The 19,894-nt window shown below is 40.4% G+C and overlaps 2 protein-coding genes across 11 annotated transcripts in view; one reads left to right on the top strand and one right to left on the bottom strand.

The window, feature by feature from the left end:
• Window positions 1-10,565, bottom strand: part of Zcwpw2 (zinc finger CW-type and PWWP domain containing 2) — a 159,435-nt gene extending 148,870 nt beyond the window's left edge. For all 5 annotated transcript variants that reach the window (XM_029481342.1, XM_029481341.1, XM_029481343.1 and 2 more), the window contains exon 1: window positions 10,288-10,565. The gene's annotated coding sequence lies outside the window, so the exon portion shown is untranslated. The remainder of the gene's footprint in view (window positions 1-10,287) is intronic.
• Window positions 10,566-10,608: 43 nt separating this feature from the next.
• Azi2 (5-azacytidine induced 2) overlaps window positions 10,609-19,894 on the top strand; it is a 30,350-nt gene continuing 21,064 nt past the window's right edge. For 2 of the 6 annotated variants that reach the window (XM_029481340.1, XM_021171240.2), the window contains exons 1-3: window positions 10,613-11,026; window positions 17,738-17,958; window positions 19,666-19,791. In XM_029481340.1, coding sequence (XP_029337200.1) covers window positions 17,743-17,958; window positions 19,666-19,791 — 342 coding nt within the window. In that variant the 5' untranslated portion in view covers window positions 10,613-11,026; window positions 17,738-17,742. Of the gene's footprint in view, window positions 11,027-12,954; window positions 13,264-17,737; window positions 17,959-19,665; window positions 19,792-19,894 lie in introns of those variants that run through there. The other 4 variants (XM_029481339.1, XM_021171239.2, XM_021171237.2 and 1 more) reach the window with 4 other exon arrangements.

Here is a 19,894-nt window from a genome sequence, read left to right on the forward strand (position 1 = left end):
AGGAGGAGGAGAAGGAGGATGAAGAGGAGGAGGAAAAAGAAGAGGAGGAGGAGAAGGAGGATGAAGAGGAGGAGGAAAAAGAAGAGGAGGAGGAGGAGAAGGAGGATGAAGAGGAGGAGGAGGAAGAGAAGGAGGAGGAGGATGAAGAGGAGGAGGAAGAGGAGGAAAAGTAGGAAGGGGAGGAGGAAGAGGAGGAAGAGAAGGAGGAGGAGGAGGAGGACGAAGAAGAGGAGGAGGACGAGGAGGACAAGGAGGAGGAAGAGGAGGAGGGGGGGAGGAGGACGACGACGACGACGAGGAAAGGTACCATTACACTGTCCCAGCACTGTGGTTAGAGGAAGTGCAGCCTTAGGTCAGGTTCTCACAGATGATGCGACTCTTCTGGACTGGAGGAAAACAACAATATGCATTCCACTTCTTCCGAGCTGGGCTGTGTTCTTAAGTAGGGCTCCCTATGTAACTGGAGATGCTGTGGAACTCGCGACGCCCCTGACTCACCAGCGTACTGAGACTGCATGCCCTTCCCAAAGCACACGACTGTTTTGAATCTCCACCATTTACATTTTCTGGATAGCTCACATAATCAAAACCATAATTGTGAGCACATAGTATATCTTCAGTCAATCATTTATTTTAAAAATAAATACTACACAGTATCATTTAGAAAACACGGGCAGTATTACAAGTTGCCTGTTTTTGTCCTGCCTACCCCCAAAGAAAGCTTAATATGATGAATAAGATACATGTAATGTTTTGCATCAGATTTCATAATACATTAGAGACACCAGAAAAAGATCAGGACTTGGTCAAAGCATAAGGTTGACACTGAAAAAAGGGGGAAATGCCTAAAATAAGCAAACTCATAAATATGGAAAATGCTTATGGGTTTGCTAGGCCTATAAGCACTGCAAAGTGCATACAGAAGCGGTCTAGAGCAACAGAGAGTGTGAGCGGCTGGAGCTCAGAAGAGACGGATTCAAGGTCCACATCTCTCATTGGGTTGAACACCAGGAAACAGAGATGATGACTTCAGTCAAGTGAAGCAGAGATGGTTGATGTTGTAGTGAGATTAACCAAAGTCTTCAGAAAAACCGACAGTTTAAGCTGCTGGAGAGCTTTGACATTCGGAAGCAACTTACTCTATGTAGGAGTAAGCCTTACTCTATGTAGGAGTTTGTCACACAAAGTAAACAAAGAACTCATGAACAGGCTAGCAGCCAATCTTAAATACATAGATGACCATCTGGTAATAATAATCAAAAGGAACAAAAAATGAAAAAGAGAAAACATGAAGGAAGAACTAACAGCCCATAAAACATGATTTTAATAGGGAATATTGTAAGATATTCATAATTATATAGCCTCTATTAAAAAGAATAGACTTTCATGGAAATTTTAAATCAGATCATTAAAACTGTAAATCAAGTCCCATGTTATTGAAGAACACAAGTATTAATAAGGAGCTTAAATTTCAGTTATAGGACAGCAAAAAGAGAGAAGTGGGTAAGGGAACTTGCCACAAAGCCCGAGACCTGCTCTACTCTCAGGGAAAACATGGTGGAAGAAGAGAACTGATTTCTGCAAATTGTTCTCTTACTGACATACATATCCTATGACATACATGTTCCCAGACACAAATAGACACATATGTGCATATGTTTAAATGAAATTTATAAAATACAGTTAAGAATTTTTCACAAGATGTATCCCAATTTGAGATATGGATATATAAGAGAAATAGACAAGCAAGCAAAAAGCAGAGAGCCAGTAAGTTTTATCAGTGAATTAGTCTATGGTGGCCACCATAACAATCTGACATAGAATGAGTTACTTAAGTAAGAGAAATTTTGTTTTTGTTAGTAATGTAGACTAGTCTAAGACACAGGTTCTAACTGTCTGGTTTTCTGGTAAAGATTCTCTTGGCTAGGAGACCAAGACTTGCTAATTTCTCACTATGGCATTTCCTTGGTGTATGCAGGAGAAGCCATAATGAAATCTTTGGTGTTTCTTCTTATGAGACACTAATCCTATGAGGACTTTTATATTATATTTCAAAGATTGTGAGAGAATTCATTCACTTAACTAGGCAGTGTGTATACATGGTGACATATAGCCTGTTTTTTTTTTCAGATGGAAAAACTATACAATTTTAAATATAGATAAGTACCTATAAAATTGGAGATTTCGAGGTGGGTGTGATGGCTCATACCTGCAATCCCAGCACTTAGAAGCCTGAGGAAGAAGGATTTGCTACGGATGTTTGAGTTTAGATTAGGCTACACATAATACATTTCAGGGCAACCTGGACTGTAGCATGGAATCCTGTGTCTTAAAACTGGGAAAAAAAAAAAGGTTACAAAGAATGGCTGCTTATTATTGGTATTGTCCATTTTAAAAGCCTAATTTCTAATATAGATAGATAGATATAGATAGATATAGATATAGATATAGATATAGATATAGATATAGATATATGAGCAACAAGTAAAACTTTTAGTTGTAGACAAAATATATTTCCTTAGCAATCTCTAGGTTGGTGATTTTTCCCCTGAAAATTTAGAAAAGTAGACGTGATGGTTCTTGCATAGGCTTTACCTAGGCGAGGGAGGGTTTTAGTAAAGAACTCCAGCATTCACAACCCAGCAGTCATAGAGCACGAGTGACTTAACAGAAGCGACCAGCGCCAGCAACAACACTCAGCATCAGTACACAGCTCTGCTTCTAGCAGAATTTTCTTTAAAGTGCGGGGAGAAAATAATCTTTTAAAAACAAGCCAAAGGTCCACTTTACTGGGGTAAAATCCTCACAAAGACCAACTGGATCCATAGATGAACCCAAACCATGCAACTTACAAACAGCCAAATCACCTCCCATAAATCTGGAAGTCGATTACACACACATAGAAAGTTGCCTTGACACAGGATGCTGTCCACTTTCCTTTCTCAGTGCCGTGACATTCTAACAGTGTGCACAGCTGCAGCGCAATTAGTGCTGGGTTCTGTGCACCCAAGATCCAGTGACACTCAAAACCTAGGATTATATGATTTGCCACATTCCCAGGATAAGTTCTGTCTGGTTTATCTGAAGCCACAAATGAATTAAACATTACAGAATATTAATACATGGGAAGGTGATATACAATACCACACAGTCAATTGACTTGCTTGAACATTTAGGAATTAACTCTCTGAGTTGTAGTGTTGGAACTGGTAGCCCTGTCTGCCCTGACAAGTATTTTGGTAGTTAGAAGACTAGGTGAATGAAAGTTCAGCAAACCTTCACTCAGAATCGCTAGTAGTTCCAAGGTAAGGCCTGTATGTTTGAGTTAGTAAAGGCTTGCTGTTAGAGAAGAAAATAGGCAGCTTCCCATTACAGAGAATTACATATGGTTTGTCATTTAATGAATACTGTTTCTGTTGCCTGAATTTCACCTACTTTCATTCATTTAAAATGGATTTGAAAAGACTTAAGAGCATTCTATAGCACTAGTTGGTATTTCTTTAAAATATTCAGTATCTTAAATGGTAAATACACTTTACCCCCTTTTTATTCAGCTAGACACTAACTTGATAGATTTTGAAAATGAAGTGGGGATCAAAAACACTGTAGAACTTTATCAGAATAACAAGTCAAAAGGAGGGAAGCCAATTCTATGGACTGAACTATACCCCTTCTTTCCCATCCACGACCATCAAATTCATATGCTGAAGCACTGGTTCACCAGTAACTCAGAGCATACTGAATTGGAGACAGTGTTTGTAAAGTGCTAATTAAATCTGGGTCAACAGGGTGACTACATCTGAGTGGTGTTATTGTACAAGAGGAGATCAGAACACAAAGACACACAAAGAGCATGACGTGAAGAAAGGGGCGAAGATGTCCATTCAAGCCAAGAAAGGGCCCAAAGACATCCTAAACTCGCTGACACCCTGATCTCAGACTTTCAGTGTGAACAGCTACTTTATGTGTCAACTTGACTAAGGCAGGGATTAGATTAGTTAAATGATATTATTATTATTATCATAATCATTACTATTATTGTTGTTGCTGTTATTATTATTATTATTTAGTCTATCTGTGTAAATCCTCCCAGAAAACATCAGCACTTCAGCTGCTGGGATGGATATAGAGCAGACAGCCAAGCTCAGTAGCACCAACAGAACAAAATGGCAAAGGAGGACTAACTTCACTTCTTAATGTTTTAGCCAAGATATTCACATTCTGCTGCCATCTCTCCTGATTTTGGAGTTTTCAGAGCCTAGAATGAAACCTATAACATTGGCTAACTGGCCTTCAAATTACACTACTCCTACACTGGCTTCCCTAGGCTAAGCTAAAACTTGAACTACAATCCAGCTAGCCACATCTAGGTATATAGCTGAAGGAATCTGAGTCAGTATGCAATAGATACCTGCATTCCCATGCTCACTGCAGTGCAATTCACAATAGCAAAACTACAGTTAGCCTAAGTGCCCAACAATAAATCAGTGGATAAAGACAATGAGCTATATTCGCACAGCACACTATTATTCTTCCATAAAGAAGAATAAAATTATGTCATTCGCAGGGAAATGTTTAGAAGAGGTATCCTACAAAACAAAATAATTAATACTCAAAAAGACAAATGTTTTCTCTTATATGCAGAACCTAAATTTTAGAAAAGAAACTATGAAAGTAGAAAAAAGCTATTTACTGATGATGGGGAACTGAGAAGGAGAGCACATGGGGCCAAGGCAGTGGGCTCAAAGTACACAGTTTGTATGTATGAATGTCACGCTGAAGTCCAGTATTCCATACACATAATATACACCAATCAAAATTAAAACTTTTAATTATTTTTATTAATAAAATCATAAAGACCAAGGAAGATGTGATGTCAGCCTTGATCCTCCACACAAAGTGCACACAAATGCACGTGCACCTACCCAAACATTCCCATTCCCACAGGAGAACATGCACAAACACAGATGCACACGCAAACAAATAGTCCATGAGGAAACCCATTGAGTGCTTGGCACACTGAGGATACAGTAAATTTCAGATTTTAGACTTCTTTTAAATGTAGTTAGATAAGAAAATTGAAATATGCTAGAACAAATGCAGAATGAGAGCACTTTAATTATCTTGTCTTTCATGACTTTTTTCTCAAATGACGAACTTAAATATTTAGTTTGCATCTAATCTTTAAAGTGCATTTATTATCCTTAATCTCCTCTCTGCTGCAAATTTAACATTCACTGTTCATTCATTTACCTAATTAACAAATTTGTGCCTATAAGTCAACTGTAGATTACACTTAATTATTCAGCAAAAGCTTATTAACAGCCTATTATCTGGGTGAGACTATCATTTCGAGGATAGTTTATGCAGCTACTTCTGGGTAGCTTCTAGCATAGTTCTAAGATGTTTAATAATAACTTTTCATCTTGTTCCAGAGTGAAGATCACTAGTGGATTTCATTCTGTTTGAGAAATCAAAGTAGCAGGGAAATAAAATTTATTGGCATAATTAAAGTCTTGGGTCCTCTACAGCAACTATATTCTGCTGCGTTAGAAATTTTCAAGGCAGGACTGGAGAGATGCTCAGTCATTAAGGGTGTATATATACTGCCTATGCAGATGATTGGAACTCAGTCCCCAGCACCCACACTGGGCAGCTCACCACCACATGTAACTCCAGTTCCACATGATCAGACTCCCTCTTATGGCCTCTGAAGGCAGGCACTCACAATTATATGTATATGCCCATACATATATTCATACTACTAAAAAAATAAACCTTTAAATCTTTTCGAGAAAAATTAAAAACTAGTAAAATGAAAAGCATAATCATTGAAATTTCATAAAGCACACTAAACGCCAATTTGAATCTTAGCAATCCATCTATATGCTATAGATATCCATGGGACAGCTGCGGCGAGGGGCTGATTTGATGGCACACAAGTTAAAGCATGGAAGCTTTGTCTTTCAGTACCTGGCTTACTTTAAATAACAATGTTCTCCATTTCCACTCATGCTGTTGCCAATGACAGGGTTCCCTGTTGTAAGACTAGACAATATGCGATAGATGTCTATATTACACCATCTTCATCATCCAATCACTGATGGCAGACCTTTCACTTGTTCTACATCTTAGTTAGCAGAGCACCATGAGATAAACATATCTCCTACAGGCCCCACTTTCACTCTTTCTGGGGAAAACATGGTGCAGCAGGATTACTTGATCAGTGATATTTATAGTTTTAGTTTTCAATTTTATGTTTTGTTGTTGTTTTTGTTTGGTTGGTTTTTTGTTTGCTTGCTTATTTATTGTATCATATTGTATTTTATTGAGCTATTCGGTGCAATGAGGGTGGGTTGGAGCTCACTGTTTAGCCCCAGACTGACCTAAAAGCCTTATGCTGTTTAACTTCACATCAACTTGATGAGATTTGGAAACAGAAATCTGGCCAGGGAGTTTTCAGATTGGGTTATCTGAGGAGGGGAGGCCAACCATGTTTCCTGTCATTTCATAGGTGAGAATCCCTGGCCACAATAAATTTTAAAAGTGAGCTAAGCACCAGATTTCAAATCTCTTTCTCTGCTCACTGACTCTGGATGAAATATGAACAGCTGCTTCAAGCTTTTCGTACCATGACGTTCTTGACATGATACCTTCAAACTATGCACTAAAATCCAAAATCAACTTTTCCTTAAATTGCTTAGCCAGGCATTTGTCACAGCACAGCAGACAGGGGCTGTGGTAACTGGTTCAAGAGGTCAGATACAGCTTAGGCTGGCAGCAGAACTTGACAGTGCTTTCTTTCTATGTGGTAGTGGCTTGAAAGGCATAAAGATGCAAGACTGAGAGAGGCGTTTCAGAGAGCCGCTGATGGCAGCGTGGAGCTGTGACAGTAGCTGAGATTGCAATTGAGACCCAAGGTTGTATAATTGTCAGAAAGGTGGTCTTCTCAGGAAAGCTGACAGGACAGAGTGCAGATGCCCAAGAGAGAGGCATGTTGCTACAGGCAGCAGAGCTGGGTGGGAATACTTAAGCCCCTTGAAATATAAAGGGTTCCATCACGAGACCCAGATATCACACATGGAGCTGAAAGGTTCGCTGTTCACCCTGCTGGGCTTGGTTCTCACTTGGGTGTGACCTGTTCTTATTATGCCCCATTCCCATCTTTTGGAATGGGACTATTTATTCTGTGCCATTGTATGCTGGGTGTAATGTGTATTTTATGTAAATGAGGGTAGGTACAACTTACATTTCTGAATGATGTTGGAACTGTTAGCAACTATGGAGACCTTGGAGGGTAAAATCAGTATATTTTTCATTGTGAGATGGAAATGAAACACTAGGGGGCAGAAATGGGATGATATGATTTTAAAGTGATACGATTGTCAAGTTGGTTACTCTAGATTGCCAATCTAATGAGATTTAAAATTACCCTGGAAACAAACCTCTGGGCAGGTCCATGAGGGAGTCTCCAGACTGGGTTAAACAGTAAGGGAAGACCCATCCTAAATGTGGGCGGCACCGCCGACACCTGAGGAAGCAGACTGAATCAAAATGGCAAAGGGAGCTGTTGCAGGATTTTCCCTGTTCAATCACATTAAGGTAGTGCCAGGGCCTGTGGTTGGACATGAAAAGGGAGGCGGAGCTAGGAGCTGGGAGAGTGGGGGGTGGGGAGACAGGATGGGAAGAAGAAGAACCAGAATGGAGGCAGGTATGGTGTTATCAAAAGGTTGGAATAACTGGGTTAAAGTTTTATCATTATCAATTGGCTCTGAAATTATTGTATTGACATCTTGTAAAATGTGATGTTATTAATATATAAATCTAATTGGTTAACTATAAGCTTAAGAGTCTTGATTCTACTGGGTAATTACGTGTTGAGATGGCTGATTGTGGGGTGTGTGGGACGATGCGTGGAAGCGAGAGGAACTCAGGGGGCCTCTGTCTGAAAATGGCCCTGCAGAAGCTGGCAGGTTACTTTTTTACTATTTCCCCCAACAGGGAGCAAAAATCAGCATTCTACTGTCTGCCTCCTGGCTGTAGACACCTGCGGTCAGACACCTATCTCCACGTCTTTTCCCACCTTCACCCACTGTACCCTGAGCCAAAATAAACTCTTCATTCCATAAATTACTTTTGTCAAGCTTTTTGGTTTGGTTTGGTTTGGTTTGGTTTTTGCTATAGCAATGATAAAGCTAACTTATACATCAAGTTTTGTTATGTACCAAGTTTTCTACTTTTGGCAGTATTTTAAAACTGTTTTAGTAGTAGATATTTTTTGATTAAAAACATCTACTTCCTGCCAGGCAGTGGTGGCGCACATCTTTAATCCCAGCACTTGGGAGGCAGAGGCAGGTGGATTTCTGAGTTCTAGGTCAGCCTGGTCTACAGAGTGAGTTCCAGGACATCCAGGGCTACACAGAGAAACCCTGTCTCGGAAAAAAAAAAAAGAAGAAGAAAAAGAAGAAGAAGAAGAAGGAGGAGGAGGAAGAGGAGGAGGAGGAGGAGGAGGAGGAAGAGGAGGAGGAGGAGGAGGAGGAGGAAGAGGAAGAGGAAGAAGAAGAAGAAGAAGAAGAAGAAGAAGAAGAAGAAGAAGAAGAAGAGGAGGAGGAGGAGGAGGAGGAAGAGGAGGAGGAGGAGGAAGAAGGAAGAAGAAGAAGAAGAAGAAGAAGAAGAAGAAGAAGAAGAAGAAGAAGAAGAAAGAAAGAAAGAAAAAAGAAAACAAAAAACCATCCCCTCCCTAAAGAACTTAGCCTGTACACATGACATGTAGAGAAAATGCCTCTAAAACAACACTAATTAAATGCCATTGAAGATGGTATTAACATGAAAAAACTGCTATTACAACTCAGCAATTCTGACACTTTAATTATGTTAAGGCTACAGTATTTACAATATAGAATAAACCACAGAAAAATGATTTATAGAGTGGTATGGTGAAATTTCAGTATACAATTTAAATCTACAAACTCACTTAAAACTTTATTCCTCTAAAACTATGTTGTTATTGTTTCACTACAGTATTCTTCAGATACCACACTTTAAAAAATAAAGTTGGGCTAGAGAGAGGCTCAGTGGTTAAGGGCACTGCCTGCTCTTCCAAAGGACCTATGTTCAACTCTCACCACCTACATGGAGGCTCAAAACTTCTGTCAACTCTTGATCCAGGGAATATAACTCTTCTGGCCGTCATGGGCACTGCACACACACGCACACACGCACACATATGCCAGCAAAGCACAACACACATTAAAAACAATGAAAAACAAAAAGGTTTTCATTGCTCAAACAAGCTATTATCAAAATAATATCTGTACTAACCCTAAAAATAAATTTTTGCCCCTAAGAGAGCTGAGCCATAGTCGTAAGTTATACCAAGGTCCATATTTTTTGATTGTTCAAAACCAAATATACTCCAGTGAAAAAAATATCTACCCATAGGCAAAAACTATATACTCAAAAACCTTCCACAGAACACTGACAGAATTTAAGTTTTCAGTTGACAAAATAATAGAGTGCCAAGAAACATGAGCTTTCCTAGTTGTCAATAAATAATTAACTATAACTATGACTCTCACATTATTTAACCAGAAATAATTTAGAACCTGTGCTCCTTTTTCTGTCTGTGACCCCCTAAGATTGCAATTAATTTATCTATGCCTCACCATACAGTTCAATGTTCTAGCATGCACAAGGCTTCGGGTTCAATCTCCAGCACCGCATTGCTTGGTAATGTATAAACCCAAAACCTTGGAGTCAGAAGCAGGAGGTCAGAAAAAAATTCAAGACTTTGAGGGTATCCTGGGCTACTTGAGGCCCTGCCGCAAGTTTAAAATTAAAAAACAAACATACAAAAACATGAAGATTTAGCAAACTATAGACAGCGAGAATTATAGATGACTAAAATTCTTCACCTGGTGGTGGAAACAAGTGTGTTTGTGGCCATTCTGGGATGCATAAGACTCTGCCTCAAAAAACAAACAAACAAACAAACAAACAAACAAACCCGGAGGATTATCACCTAGAAATAACCGAGAGAGGAGACAACTCTAAGAGCCAGAACAAGTCAAGAGCTGGCCATGGGCTCCTTTTCTCCTGCTACACAGAAGAGCATCCCGGAAGCCCCATTAAGTCAGTGAGCGACCTTGCTTCCAAAGACACCCAAGGAGACCGCCACGCGACCCGAAACACGGGGCCTGCGTGGATTCCAGGGGCCCCAGACGCGCATCAGCTCTCGGGTTAGCACCACGGTAACAGGCGCCTCCGAGCTGAGCCGCACGGACCCACCTCACGGAATCCCAGTGGCCGCTGAGTGGAAAGGACGCGCTAGAGGGCGCCCTGAACGCGCGCCTCAGCCCAACAGCAGCCAGCTTGCGACGCTGTCTCAGCTCCACTCCGCCTCCCCGCGGCTGGACGCGACACCTCACCCGCCGCGGGGACCACTGGGACTGGTAGTACGTACGCCCCGCCGCGGAGACTCACGGGACTCGTAGTGCGCCTCAGCCCTACCGCAGAGGCTCATGGGACCTGTAGTACGCCCCGCCCCGCTAGAGCGCCGCTTAGCGGCGCCCTCATAGTGTTCAGGTCCGGCTTCCGGTTTCGTCGCGCTGCGCTGGCACATAGCCTGTGCGCAGCGGAGACACCTTTGTGGGCGGCGGCGCGTTCGTAGACCCTTCTAGAACCCTCTAGGCCTTGCCGCCCCTGAGCGGGGCAGCGGGCGCCGGCGGCCCCGGAGGTGACGCGCGTGCTGCTGGGTAACAGGCCTGTTCCGGCGGCCCCAGGCCGCCCCTGCTCGGTTCCTCTGTGACCTCCAGGGCCCCTGACTGCGGGAGCCGCGACGGAAGACATGGGACTCCCTCGGTGCACCTGTGACGGCCACCTTGACTGGGGAAGCGGTGGCGTCTTCGAGGAAACCGGAAGCCCGTGGTGACCCCTGGCGACCCGGTTTGTTTTCAGCCGGCTTCCAAACACTGGGGAAGCGAAACCCGGTGGCCTTGGGGACCGCCCTACGTAGCCAGGGTTCAGGGTGAGTGGATCGCTCGCGCTCGCCCGGACGGTGGAGACAGCCAGGAGGGGCCTGGTGGCTGTCGCCTGGCCAGACGCACGTCGCTTTCTGTCCCCGGCGCCCCTTTGCTGTTCAGAGCGGCCCAGTCTAGCATCCCTGGTCCCTGCCATCCCCACAGCCCCACTTCCACGGGCTTTTTGCTTTTTTTTTTTTTTTTTTTTTCCGGGCTAATTGGAGCTTTTGTTCTCTCTAACCTGTCTTCTAACTTTCCTATCTATGGGTTCAACATGTAGAAGAATGCGAACTGATCCATTCTTTTTTCGGTTTTTTTTTTTTTTTTTTTTTTTTTTTTGCCTTCCCGCTCGGGGATTGCTCAAGTTCTGTCCCTGGGATTCGCTGGGAACGCTTTCAGTTTTATTTCCTGCACTAGGGTGGCATTTATATCGGAGAGGGAAAGAGGGACGTGGGTAGTGCCGGTGGCGTCTGGGAGTGACCGTCAGTCTAACTTGTGTATTTCAGTCCCGTTTTCCAGCTGGGTTGCAAGGTAGGCTAACAGTGGTCTACCTCGCAAGGAACTCGGAAAACTCAGAGATAAAATACCCATGGAAGCTACTAGAAATCAGAAATACCATGTGATGATCAAAAACATTGACATACTGAGGCTGAAATTGACCTCTACTCCTTAAATACAGAAGAGCCACCCCACCCCCGTTTGAATTTTAAGTTGGATTGAACAAAATCTTAAAACATAGTTTCATTTCTAGTTCTCAAAAAAAATGTTCTCGTTGCCCTGTCTGTAGTGATCACTCCAACGTCTTAAATGGGAAACAATTGGAATTATTCGCTGAATGGCTACAGAGTGTTGAATGCTCTAGGTTTGTAAATGGAGGTTTTCATGTAAATGCGAGAGATTCATTGATGTCTAAAAGGCAGCATGCTGCCGTGGGAATGCCGTGGATTAGATGGAAAGCCCAGATGTGTAAGCATTGAGTTTTCCACTTCCTCTCTTGAAAGGAGGAGAAGGCTAGGCTGCTTACTCTGACTCTCTCCTTCCCCCTTTTCTGAAGTCCCAGGCTTGCTCACCCTCCAAGGCACCCAGTTACAGATTCTAAGAGCTAGGCTGGCTCTGAAGTTGACAACTTATTTGTATGTTTAATTACTTCACCTGTAAATTGAAGAGTGCTTACCCATCTTAGTGCTTTTACATTGATTTAATGAATTCTTAAGAACGAGTCAGGGGGTGGTAGCACATGCTTTTTTAATAATCCCAGCACTGGGGAGTCTTGAGTTCTGGTCTAGCCAGTGCTACACAGTGAGACATCTTCAAGAAAAACAAAAACAAAAAAAAAAAGGGGGAAGCACAGTTTCTAGCATATAAGTGCCTCTAGCAGAAGTGCGTCGGTAATGGTACCAGAGCATGCCATGCTTACTGACTATAATATTTAAAAAAAAAAAAAAAAAAAAAAACTGAAAAAAAAAAAAAAAAAAAAAAGCTGAATAGGATGAACATAACTTTAATGCCACATTCTGAATTGAAGTTGTTTTTTTATTGTCAGGAAATAATTATTAACATTTATGTAGGTGTTTAGTTGCATTGAAATACATTATTTTAGACAAGGAGTGGAAAGAAGGCTGCCCTTGGATTGCTTGGCCGTAAAAACTGATCACTGCATTCAGTGAGTCAGGATCATAAAAATGAAAGCTGCCATTTTTCATATTATATATCTGATATTGTTTTTGGACACTTAATAAACTACAAAGCATTAAGCTACTAAGGCACATATATTTAAGTGCTGGCATCATTAAAAAGGGGCACTTCAGAATCCCTCTTAGAGAAGCAGAAGCCATTCCTGCCCCTAATTATTTAAAGTGACAAAAGAAAAGGAATATCTTGTAATTTACTCGTTCTCCGTTTCTTAACTGACCTGTATGAAGTAGGTTCTTGGGTATCCTGGCTTTTCAGAGATAGAGAGCCAGTGGAAATTGTAAACAAGACTCACTTCAGGCAGTGCTCAGGTGTGATCACAGACAAACGCACTCACTTTTCTAAGCCTCCATTTCCTCACCTGTGCTGTTGATGGTGCCTTTCTTGCCAAGTTTGGTGTCAATGTAAGGAATTTAACTTAGCAGTTTCTGGCACAACTCTTGAGTTTCCTTTTATCTATTCAGGTTCCTGTTCTGCATTTGGATTAAAAATTTGCCTACACGGTTCAAGGAGATGATGTCTTAATGATACAATCCAACTCTGTCATATATAGGTATAAAAATTTAAATCCTAAGAGCTGAAGTGAAGTAGTGTATAATCAGGGTGACAAATCATAGACTAGAATTGAGTTTCTGAATTGTAGGCCATTGTACCACAGACATGTGCTTTGTCTAGATTCTCACTGGGAACAATTAGAGTCACAACATTCATAGTATTTCGTAAATAACCTTGATTTGACCTCATCACTAGGTCCAACTGGCATGCCCATCTGCAAAGCTCCCAGTGCAGGCTGGTAAGGGCTTCCCAATTCTCCCCAGGCCCAGATCACTCAACCCAAACTCTTTTGGTCAGTCCTGCTTACTGGCATGGGCAGATCAGTGCTGGGTCAAAACTTTATCAGAAAAACTTCCTTTTGCATTGGTCAGCAGTCACTGGAGAGATGCATCCTGGGTCACAGCGATGAGAATTAGAGATGGAATGCTCATCCCTGAATGGGACATTTATATTACTCTCAGCACCAACAAGGTGCAGAGAACATCATGACAGAGGTGAAAAGAACATAAGCCGAAGGAAAGAGAGAAGTGCTCTAAAAAGCTGTCTTCTGATACAGTATGGTCATCACAGTCATGATCTCATAGCAGCTGTTGTTCCCTTACAAGACTTAACACAAAGTCCTAGTGTGGATGGGGTATATAACCTTCAGGCTTCACCCCATACTCAGAAGTTCTTGATGGTGGATAATGACACTCAGTAAAATAATTCCTTACTGAAGAGATGGCCAGTGCTCTAGTTGATGGTCCACATGCATGGCAGGCACATGAGCAACACAGCTGCCTGTGGTGGGTTACCCAGAGAAAGAAGGACATGATGTGTGGGCATGTGAGGAATATGGGGAGAGTCAGATCACATGCCATAGTATATGTGTGTGTATTTAGAAAGAAACCCAAGATTTAGAAGATAAATTATCTAGGTTCGTATCCCAAGTTGATCTCTGATTTGTTGTTTTTTAAGCTTTATAAATTGGGTTAATAGTATCTATCTAAAAACTAGAAATACACATGTACAAGCAACAATGGTTGGCACCTGACAAATGATCTAAATGGCAGGTATTAAAAATAGCAAGATAATCATTAAGTCCTAGAGAAAAAGATAAATCTTGTGTCAGAAGATATTTCTGTTTTCTAGTTTATCAAATCCCATCATATACAGACTGAAAGAGGCCATCTCAGTATTGATTTCAGTGAAGATGGAAATTATAAATAATATTGATTAATAATGTTTGAACATATTTTTCTACATATATCTCTCTATTAGTCATATACACTACCCACCTTATCTGACAAATTGCCCCATTATTGTGCCTGGAACTTTACTGCTCTCAGCAGTAATTGGCAGCATTATTTACTTCAGACCTTTCTATTTCTATTTATATTTAATTTATAATATTAATGTATTCATTTAATCTATACTCTTAAGTTATAACATTGTCAAACATGAAATATTTGTACATCCATCTATTTTTGTAGCATTTAAGTGTATTATACCTTACTTTCTAGTACTGTCACAATGAAATGATAAAGTTGAAATACTTTCTGAACTATTACTGTGCTCCTGCAAAAGTTAGGTGGTCACCAATTGATAACATAAAGCTAACCATGCCTGTAGATGGTCAAGAACACTAGTTATAACTTGAATTCCATAAATAATGTAATTCTCTTTAGTTCTTTTGCATCTCGATAATAGTTCTTAAGTAAGAATGGGACTCAACATAATTTGGAATACTTACTGTAGAGTGCGGTTTGAAGCTTTTAACCCAGATATACTGATTTACATGGATCTACAGTAAACCCACATAGTATTCCAAACAGGATGGCAAGTAAGTCTAGACAGTGGTCTCCACTTTTCAAACACTGGGCTGGACTGTGTCCACCATCCTCTTGCTCTTTAAAAACCTAAGCTTGTTTAGAGCATTCTCTGGAATACATTAGTACTTCATTACTGCTTGTAGAGTTGACAGGTGTAGACATGTTTTTGTACACTGTGCAAAGCTTACCCTTACATGATTCAAGTGCTGATTTCTCTACCCTATCTAGTTGCAATCCAGACATGGCATTGTCATGTTTATTCTAAGTATCTCCTGTTTCAAGTTTGTGTGAACTTTGCTCCCTATTTTTCTCTGACTTGTCAATAAAAGCTGATCAGCTAATGTCTGGGCAGAAGAGAGAATAGGGCAGGACTTCAGCCAGCCTGCGGAGGAAGGAGAGAGAGGAAGGTGTCCTGGAGACATCATGGGAGAGCAAACCTGAAGCCCAGAGAGACAGATCAATATTAAAATGCAGGCATCCCTGGGATTTTGGCCAGGCAGTAGCCAGATTAGGTTAGAGTATTAGAATAGATGAGTCACTCTCTGGGTATTGTGCAGTAAAGCTTGATTAAATAAACCTAATAGTCTCAGACTCAATCAATTAGTGCGATGATTTCTGTGACTATATTTTCTATCTATGAGTAGTTATGATCAAGTTTCTTAAATGTTACATGTTAGCATTAGCTTGATTCATTTAAATACAGTGCTGTTTATCCAGAAAAATCAAACTTCAAAGCTAGCTGGCTGGGTTTGTAAGTACATTTCATCGCAGGGTTCTATACTGTAGCTAGCCCAAGACTGCCTGGAATTCTCTCTATAGCCCAAGCAGCCATGAACTGGTGGCAGTCCTTCTGCCTCAGACTTTCAGGTAGAGCTGTGAGCTACCCACGCATTCTCTACGGCCTTGATGAATGGAAGATCTCCTAAAGAAAAGTTCATTGTGAGGGGAAAACATTACTAGTTCTGGTTCTAAACTCAAACAGCCTCTGCTGCACCCTATCTCACCTAGTTACATTTATGGCCCAGTTTTCTCCTTTGTAACAAGGCTTTAATACGGTGTTGGACCTCCTAGTATCATCGTGAGATTTAAGTAGAGGCCTCCGAGCAGCATAGCGTCAAGTAGTTCCTTGGTGGTCGTATGAGGTGATTGTGTGTTGCTGATGTAAAATAACTATGAGAGGCTACTTATGAAGAAAAGGAACACCTTTTGGTAAGAAGTCATAAGCCTTAGGATTGGTGCCCCAATTTTCACCCTCTAGCTAAAGTAAATGGGTGGCCTGCCATGGCAGGTCATTCAGGAGTAAACTGTTCCCATCAGAGTTAGGAAAAGAGGTAGCAGATGCTTGCAGTGACCTGAGGGCTTCCCACAGTGCTTTCCCACCTCGGAAAGCTACACAGCATCTATACTGCCACTTTGGGGACTATAACAGTTGTGAGGATTCTTAATAAGTGTTGTGTCTGAGCTGTGTTTTGGTTTTATAGAATTACGGCCCACATTGACCCCCTCTTCATTAGCTAGGGTCACCTTACTTGCTCTCTAGTTACATCTTTATCTCCTGTGACCCCCTTTCAGCTCCTCTTGCCCCACACTTTTCCATATCTGTAAAGTTGTTCGTGTGCTGAAGTTAGCAGTGTAAAGGTTTAAGTGTGGTAGTCAGCTGCTCTCATCGTTTGCAAGCGTGAGCTGACGTCATTTGGTACCTTCTTGGAAAACCATCCCTCTGGTTCCATAGCACTTTTTTTCAGATATGTTATTTACCTATACAGTATAATGATTTTTTTCTGCACACCTGTCTCTCACACTGAGTTATGAAGGTTTTATTTTGTATTTTTGCTTAGGATATAATTAATGCTAAAAATGAATATGAAAATCACAATTGAATTATTTAAAACTTTGTTTAAAACAAAAATGCAAACGCATAGGTCTTTAAAATTATTTCTTGCCTTTGTAGAGCAGTTTATTAATATTTAGTTTTAGATCATTTTAGAAGATACTCTATTCAATAAGTTCCATCCATTTGAGGAATTATTTAAATCAGATGAATAGTCTGGGCACCGTTTATACCTCTGCATCGCAGCACTGTATATCTTATAGTATATGATTGGTAGGTAGGTAGGTAGATTGTGTTCATTTAGGTAAAATAGTACACGACACTTATTTAGCCAGGGATCCAGCCCAGGACCTGATTCGTGAGTGACAAATGTTCTACTGCAGAACCATACTCACAGGAACTTGATAGTAATTGTGTATGGTTCGACGTGTTTGTCTATATTTATTTTCCATTCTTTAAACTATAAAAGTGGCCGGGCAGTGGTGGCGCACACCTTTAATTCCAGCACTCGGGAGGCAGAGGCAGGCGGATTTCTGAGTTCGAGGCCAGCCTGGTCTACAAAGTGAGTTCCAGGACAGCCAGGGCTACACAGAGAAACCCTGTCTCGAAAAATCAAAAAAAAAAAAAAAAACTATAAAAGTGGCTATTAGCTTTCGCACTAAGTCACACAGAACCTGTACCTGGATAGCTGTGCTTGTCTAGCAATGGTGCTATGTTGCCTCTGAAAGAAAATAGTTGTAGCATGATTTTCAATATTCACGTTGTAAGTATTGTCTTTTCTTCCCCTGCTCATTGACCAAAAATAACCTTCATCTTTTTCTTCTTCACAGCTGCCATGGACACACTAGTAGAAGATGACATCTGCATTCTGAATCATGAAAAGGCCCACAGGAGAGAGGCAGTGACTCCACTCTCAGCATATCCTGGAGATGAGTCTGTTGCTTCACATTTCGCTCTGGTCACTGCTTATGAAGACATCAAGAAGAGACTTAAGGATTCAGAGAAAGAAAACTCCTTCTTAAAAAAAAGAATAAGGGCTTTGGAAGAAAAGGTGGTTTCCCCCCCTTCTCATTTGACTATATTTTTGACTTAAAAAAATAATTCCAAATATTTAAAATTTTAAAAAAATTTCTAAACAGTCTTCCAAGAATAAGTAAGAATTTCTAAGTTCTTCTCCATTAAACTAACTATGCTGTATCAGTCATGTCGTGTGTTCAGTGATATTGTAGAATAGGATTTAACAACTTAAAAGATGTTTTTCTTTTCTTTTTTTCAGAATGCCTTCTGGCATTGCTATGTATTGGTTTCTTTCTTTCTTCTTTCCTTTCCTTCCTTTCTTTCTTTCTTTCTTTTTTTTTTTTTTTTTGTTTTGTTTTGTTTTATTTTGTTCTGTTTTTGTAGGGTGCACAAGCATCTATTTAAAAGCCAGAGGTCAGCCTTGGGAGCTACCCACTTTCTGTTTTGAGACAGGAGCTTTCACTGGGTCACAGAGCTTGCTAATGAACTAGACTAGGCTGCCTGGCTAGGAAGCCTCAGGGATCCTCCAGTCCCTGTGTCCCTATTACTGGGGTTACAGGTACACATCACCACACCTGGTTTCTTACCTGAGGACTGAACTCAAGCTCTGCAGTGAGCAGGTTACCAATTGAGCTGTCACCCAATCCCGCTATCTATATGTAACTTGGAATTTTCAAGTCTATACAAAAGCCTAAGATACGAGTAAAGAAAGCCATCAGGGGGAGACCTTCTTAGACATTGCTTCACTGCGTTTAACCAGCCTTTCACCAGGACTAGAATCTTTACTTCTGTATTCGTTTTTATTTTTATTTTTTAATAAAGTAGGAATAATACTTTGAGCTAATAATGACATGTGTTTTTCTATGCTGAGTGTTGCATTTCTGAATGCTATATAAGGTGATTTAAATGCATTCTAAGTCATCAGACTTAATTTTATATGTTGGAATTTTTCTTGGTTGCCCATTTATGGCATTGCAAGATTTTAATTGGTTTATATTTCTTCAATTCAGATTTGTATTTGTATCTTACAAAAACAAGAGCTTCCACAAATGGTAAAAGAAACGAGGTCTTAGCAATCAAAGAAAGGAATTTTCCTCTATTTAAAAGCTTGAGGATGGGGGTTGGTAGAATTTAATTTGTTGTGTTGTAAAAACAAGAGAAGTCATTTATTAATATGCCTTACTAATTCTGTCTTATAACTAAGTATATTTGTCATATATTAAGATAAATTACTGAAGGTAACTTTACAACTAGTTGTTCTGCCTTTAAAATTAAATGGAAACATGGAATTCAGTACATAAGCTAACATACAAAACCTGTACATTGTGACCATCAATCCTATTAATTTCAGTCTGTGAAATAATGTAAGATTTAATGAAGTGACATGTTTATTCCTTAAGAAGTCTGCTTTAATAGTTTTCTAATTATAGAAATTTAGATACTGTAGACTTGGAAAATACCCAGACACGTGACAAGACAATAATACTGTATTATAGTGCGATGATGAAGTTTATTACGAAGCAGAGATTACTGGTGAGCAACAGAGAAAGTATTTGCCCTTTCTCTATACTGTTTGTCTTCTTAATAAAAATTGTGCATCTATGAAATAATCATTTATACCTAGAGGTAGCTTTATCCTTGTGTTGTAGTGATTAGAGTAGGATGAGCCTTCTGAAGATAGACTTACTTGGTCTACACAGTACCCACTAACGATTTCTCCCCTAATTTCATACTATATTAGCTTGTTGGAGCTCGAGCAGATGAAGAAACAAGTTCTGTGGGCCGAGAACAAGTGAATAAGGCCTATCATGCATATCGCGAGGTTTGCATTGATAGAGACAATCTGAAGAACAAATTGGAAAAGATAGTAAGTTGATTTGAAAATCATACTTTGTGTTTTAATTGTTTTGTCTAGTAAGAGGCTTAGAATTAAAATAATGGGTTAAATGATTTTAATTAAAATATTTGTG

This window comes from Mus caroli, chromosome 9 (genome assembly GCF_900094665.2).
Source record: "Mus caroli chromosome 9, CAROLI_EIJ_v1.1, whole genome shotgun sequence".
NCBI classification, from domain to species: domain Eukaryota; kingdom Metazoa; phylum Chordata; class Mammalia; order Rodentia; family Muridae; genus Mus; species Mus caroli.